The following is a 6,290-nucleotide window of genomic DNA, read 5'->3' on the forward strand; positions in this document are numbered from 1 at the left end:
TGGGATTCTTTTAAACAAAAAAGTTTTATTTCTTAAAGTACTGCTAGTGTTTTAGAAACTATTCCTTGTCTATTATGAAACTGACCTGAATAGATATGACCCTCTATTAAATAATAAATAAATGTCTTCTAAGCAAATTAGCAGACATAAATAGTGTTTTCTTCTGTTATTATGGTCAGCTATATGTCTTTTTTTTTTTACTATTTGTGCTAAAAGTGGGATTCAGTCATGCTTGTGTTAGTATAGGATTTCTCACAGGGGTTATAACCAGGTAAATTGTTTTTCCATCCATTCTTCAGCCCATCATTTGCATCTGCCTTCGTTTCAAAGTCAATTTTCACTTCATCCTGAGAATAAATTTTTTAAAAAACCATTAAATGAAGCAAGTGGTTACATCCAAATCTACTGCCACAACCCTAAATGGCCAGGAGTGAAACATGCATTTCTTAGTTATATACTGAAATAATAGTAATCTGAACCTAACCATCTGCCCATCATCCCTGTTTCAGAAATGAAGCTCTGATAATTCTACCAGCTTGTTCACTTGATTCCTGATATTTTACTGTAATTTAAGCTTATTCAATGAGAATTCAACCTTATTATGGTAAAAATCATTCTGTTGTAACTTGGCTAAAATAAAGACATTATCAGCCTGATCCATAGGGTTCTTAGCATAATCCAGCATATGTTCTTTAACCAAATTGTCCAACTATTGCTACAAAATATTTTTTCTTGCATCCTCCTGGAGATGTAAGAAATAATCTCTCACACCACTTAGAAACATCCTATGCCATCTATAGAGTGGCTGACCACAATTAACTTCAAAAATGCATCACATAGTAGAACATCATACATCTATAAGCAACCATAATCCACCATGAAAAGAAGCAAATATAAAAATTAATTTGAGGAAAAGAGTATTTGATTATTACACCCCATTGTTTTTATTATATAATCCAATAAATACAAAATTTATTGCATTTATTGTATGTTGTAGAGAAACAGTAGGAAATGAAATTTAAGCTTATTTTTAAGACAAGCAAGATTTGGTGGAACCCATTCCATTCTTTTAGAAAATCTAAGGATTGATGCATCATATTGTATATATTTCAGAACCATTGTCTTTTCTACAGAATCATACTTTTATGGATTATGTAGAAATAATAAAACTAAATAATATAAGGTATTTTGAATTAGCTTATTTAAAGGAAGATACAGAGATCATCCTTGAAGGGAAAGAGCTGAAATCAAAAATCTCCAACATAAATTTAGAAAGGTGTCATGCTTTCCTAAGATTCAAGAAAATAAAAGGGAATAGTCTTAAAATACATTCAAGACACACTCAGAAAGGCTGTAAAATTCAAGAATCCAAATATCTCTCCTTTCCCATGCCAATCTTGGAACTGTAGAAATTTAATTCAGTCTAACTGGAAGTGTTTTCAATGCTCTCATTGTTCAGAATTTAAAATGTGCTGGAATATTATCTGAATTTATCTTTAAGGAATTTGGCTTTGAAACAGTAAAACAGAGAAGTATTAACTTATGGTGAAAGCAGTGTTTCTCAACCTGGGCTACTTAAAGATGTATGGACTTCGACTCCCAGAATTCCATAGCTAGCTATAGTGGTTGTGCTAGCTGTGGAATTCTGGGAGTTGAAGTCCACACATCTTCAAGTGGCCGAGGTTGAGAAACATTGCCATAAGGTATTCAGAATTAGGGATGCTTGAAGAATTTGGCATTATCAAATTCTTCTAACATAACCTTCTGAACAAAATAAATAGACTGGATGATTCATCAGTATTCTCACTTGCCCAAGTCTATTAGTGCTATTCACAACTCAAAACAACATGCATTTTTAATTAATTAGAATTATATATATATTTGAGGTAAAAATCTATTTAGTATTCTGACATATAGATTTTAGGACAACTTCTTAGGAACCATAAGATTTTTTGAAGCCCCATCCTTAGTGAAAGTGTCTTCATGAAAAGGTGATGAAAAATGAGGCAGGATAGAGTATCAAGATATGGGATGGAGTCTATCAGGCTCAACCCCATCCATTACTCTGATATGTCAAATGAATAATACAATAATCTTACATGAAGTTCTTTTCTGTTATGATCCACTCCACACCAGCAAAATGTCTTGTATTTAGGAGACCAGAAGCAAAATATATTACAGATTGGGCGAATTAATAGTGGTTTAATATCTTTCCCTTTATTTGGACCTGGATAGAACAAAAAAAGGATAGATAAATCATTAATCATCTATCAAAAAAGCAAATATGTTTTATTTTCTAATTGTCAACGCTGCAAATACTGTATATTCTTGCTTTGACAATGTGCAGAAGTGTCTGGTATATATATAGTTAAACCAGCAACTAGGAGAGAGGGAGGAGCATAGGGATAGCCCGGGAGAAAGAAACCGGAAGTAAATCACATCTTTCAAGTTGATTGGAAGATGTGAACCATGACCCTACAATAAGGGAGTGGACAATGTCTGGAATGCTAGGCGTACCGGAAGATAAGCAGTTCTAAGCATTCCTCCATNTGGGATTCTTTTAAACAAAAAAGTTTTATTTCTTAAAGTACTGCTAGTGTTTTAGAAACTATTCCTTGTCTATTATGAAACTGACCTGAATAGATATGACCCTCTATTAAATAATAAATAAATGTCTTCTAAGCAAATTAGCAGACATAAATAGTGTTTTCTTCTGTTATTATGGTCAGCTATATGTCTTTTTTTTTTTTACTATTTGTGCTAAAAGTGGGATTCAGTCATGCTTGTGTTAGTATAGGATTTCTCACAGGGGTTATAACCAGGTAAATTGTTTTTCCATCCATTCTTCAGCCCATCATTTGCATCTGCCTTCGTTTCAAAGTCAATTTTCACTTCATCCTGAGAATAAATTTTTAAAAAACCATTAAATGAAGCAAGTGGTTACATCCAAATCTACTGCCACAACCCTAAATGGCCAGGAGTGAAACATGCATTTCTTAGTTATATACTGAAATAATAGTAATCTGAACCTAACCATCTGCCCATCATCCCTGTTTCAGAAATGAAGCTCTGATAATTCTACCAGCTTGTTCACTTGATTCCTGATATTTTACTGTAATTTAAGCTTATTCAATGAGAATTCAACCTTATTATGGTAAAAATAATTCTGCTGTAACTTGGCTAAAATAAAGACATTATCAGCCTGATCCATAGGGTTCTTAGCATAATCCAGCATATGTTCTTTAACCAAATTGTCCAACTATTGCTACAAAATATTTTTTCTTGCATCCTCCTGGAGATGTAAGAAATAATCTCTCACACCACTTAGAAACATCCTATGCCATCTATAGAGTGGCTGACCACAATTAACTTCAAAAATGCATCACATAGTAGAACATCATACATCTATAAGCAACCATAATCCATCATGAAAAGAAGCAAATATAAAAATTAATTTGGGGAAAAGAGTATTTGATTATTACATCCCATTGTTTTTATTATATAATCCAATAAATACAAAACTTATTGCATTTATTGTATGTTGTAGAGAAACAGTAGGAAATGAAATTTAAGCTTATTTTTAAGACAAGCAAGATTTGGTGGAACTCATTCCATTCTTTTAGAAAATCTAAGGATTGATGCATCATATTGTATATACTTCAGAAGCATTGTCTTTTCTACAGAATCATACTTTTATGGATTATGTAGAAATAATAAAACTAAATAATATAAGGTATTTTGAATTAGCTTATTTAAAGGAAGATACAGAGATCATCCTTGAAGGGAAAGATCTGAAATCAAAAATCTCCAACATAAATTTAGAAAGGTGTCATGCTTTCCTAAGATTCAAGAAAATAAAAGGGAATAGTCTTAAAATACATTCAAGACACACTCAGAAAGGCTGTAAAATTCAAGAATCCAAATATCTCTCCTTTCCCATGCCAATCTTGGAACTGTAGAAATTTAATTCAGTCTAACTGGAAGTGTTTTCAATGCTCTCATTGTTCAGAATTTAAAATGTGCTGGAATATTATCTGAATTTATCTTTAAGGAATTTGGCTTTGAAACAGTAAAACAGAGAAGTATTAACTTATGGTGAAAGCAGTGTTTCTCAACCTGGGCTACTCAAAGATGTTAGTCATGGGGGATTTCAATCTGCCATCATTAGGTGAAGCATCTGAGGTGGCTCGGGAGTTCATGGCCTCCATGACGGCCATGGACCTGACCCAATTAGTAGATGTCCCTACCCACACCGGAGGACACACACTGGACTTAGTTTTTGCCTCCGGCCAGTGGTTGAGTGATCGTAGTTTAGGGGAAATAGTTGTTGAGCCCCTGTCATGGTCAGATCACTCTCTCCTTCGGCTGGCCTTTCCTACCGCTATGCCCCACCGTGGGGAGGCGGAACCAGAAGTGACGAAATGGTTCCGCCCCAGGCGCCTGATGGACCCTGAGAGGTTCCAGATGGAGCTTGGGCCAATACCTGAGACCTTGACCCACGGCTCAACTGAGGACCTGGTGGCTGCCTGGAATGGTGCGGCCGCGGGGGCCCTGGACCGGGTCGTGCCTTTGCAGCCCCTCACCCGATGCCAGTCTACCTTGGCTCCTTGGTTCTCCGAGGAGCTGAGGGTGATGAAGCGTCGGAAGAGATGCCTAGAGAGTAATTGGAGGGCCACCCGCTCCGAATCCGATCGGAAATTGGTAAAGTCCCATTTAAGGACTTACCTAGTAGTGATAAGAGCGGCGAAACGAAACTATTTCTCCACTCTTATCACGTCTGCAGGTAACCGATCTGCCGCCCTGTTTAGGGTGTCCCGTTCCCTCCTTCATCAGAGGGTCCGGGATGTCCCTTTGCAGGGTCGGGCAGAGGAATTTGGGTGTTACCTGCATGACAAAATCGATCGGATCCGGGCCGGGTTAGCCTCTGATTGGACTAGTTCAGGCGGGCCAATGGAGGCAGGTCTTGAGTCCATTTTGTGGGAAGAGTTTGATCCTGTGACCCCTGAGGACATGGACAGGATGTTGGGACGGCTGAACACCACCACATGTTTACTGGACCCGTGTCCCTCCTGGTTGGTACTGGCCTCCCGGGAGGTTACACGAGGCTGGCTCCAGGGAATCGTCAATGCTTCTTTGAGTGAGGGGTTCTTGCCGGCCGCCTTGAAAGAGGCGGTGGTGAGGCCCCTCCTCAAGAAGCCCTCCCTGGTCCCGGCTGTTTTGGCCAACTACCGTCCTGTCTCCAACCTTCGCTTTCTTGCGAAGGTTGTTGAGAGTGTGGTGGCACGACAGCTCCCTCAGCACCTGGAAGAAACTGTCTATCTAGACTCGCACCAGTCCGGCTTCCGGCCTGGGCACAGCACGGAAACGGCATTGGTCGCATTGGTTGATGATCTCTGGAGGGCTCGGGATAGAGGCTGCTCCTCTATCCTGGTCCTGTTAGATCTCTCAGCGGCTTTCGATACCATCGACCATGGTATCTTGTTGCACCGGTTAGAGGGGTTGGGTTTGGGGGGCACCGTCTTACGGTGGTTCTCCTACCTCTTGGACCGGTCGCAATTTGTGTTGGCAGGGGGGCAGAGGTCGACCTCGAGGTGCCTCACTTGTGGGGTACCACAGGGGTCGGTTTTCTCGCCTCTCCTGTTCAACATTTATATGAAGCCACTGGGTGAGATCATCCATGGTTTCGGGGTGGAGTTTCATCAGTACGCAGATGACACCCAGCTGTACATCTCCACCCCGGACCACCCCAACGATGCCGCGGAAGTGATGTCCCGGTGCCTGGAGGCTGTGCGAGTCTGGATGGGGAGGAACAGGCTTCGACTCAACCCGTCCAAGACCGAGTGGCTGTGGTTTCCGGCGTCACGTCATAGCCAGTTGGTTCCATCTCTGGCTATCGGGGGCGAGTCATTAGCTCCTGCAGAGAGGGCCCGCAACCTGGGCGTCCTCCTGGATGCTCGGCTGTCTTTAGACGATCATGTGACAGCCGTGGCCAGGGGGGCTTTTCATCAGGTTCGCCTGATACGCCAGTTGCGCCCCTTTCTGGATTGTGACACTCTACGCACGGTCACTCAAGCCCTCGTTGTTTCCCGCATGGACTATTGCAACACTCTCTACATGGGGCTCCCCTTGAGGTGCACCTGGAGGCTCCAGCTAGTTCAGAATGCGGCCGCGCGGGGGATCCTGGGGGCCTCTAGATACTCCCATGTAACACCTCTCCTGCGCGAGCTGCACTGGCTGCCTGTGGCCTTCCGGGTGCGCTTCAAGGTGTTAGTAACAACCTTTAAAGTGCT

The 6,290-nt window shown here is 40.9% G+C and overlaps 1 protein-coding gene across 1 annotated transcript in view; it reads right to left on the reverse strand.

Moving 5' to 3' along the window:
- Positions 1-209: 209 nt before the first annotated feature.
- The window catches only part of SLC5A12 (solute carrier family 5 member 12), a 26,364-nt gene continuing 20,283 nt past the window's right edge, over positions 210-6,290 (reverse strand). The window contains exons 14-15 of the mRNA XM_015815387.1: positions 2,100-2,227; positions 210-347 (exon numbers count right to left, since the gene is read on the reverse strand). Of these exons, the coding sequence (XP_015670873.1) occupies positions 210-347; positions 2,100-2,227 (266 nt within the window). The remainder of the gene's footprint in view (positions 348-2,099; positions 2,228-6,290) is intronic.

The sequence above is a fragment of the Protobothrops mucrosquamatus genome, unplaced genomic scaffold, assembly GCF_001527695.2.
Source record: "Protobothrops mucrosquamatus isolate PMUCROS unplaced genomic scaffold, P.Mucros_1.0 scaffold340, whole genome shotgun sequence".
Lineage (NCBI taxonomy): Eukaryota > Metazoa > Chordata > Lepidosauria > Squamata > Viperidae > Protobothrops > Protobothrops mucrosquamatus.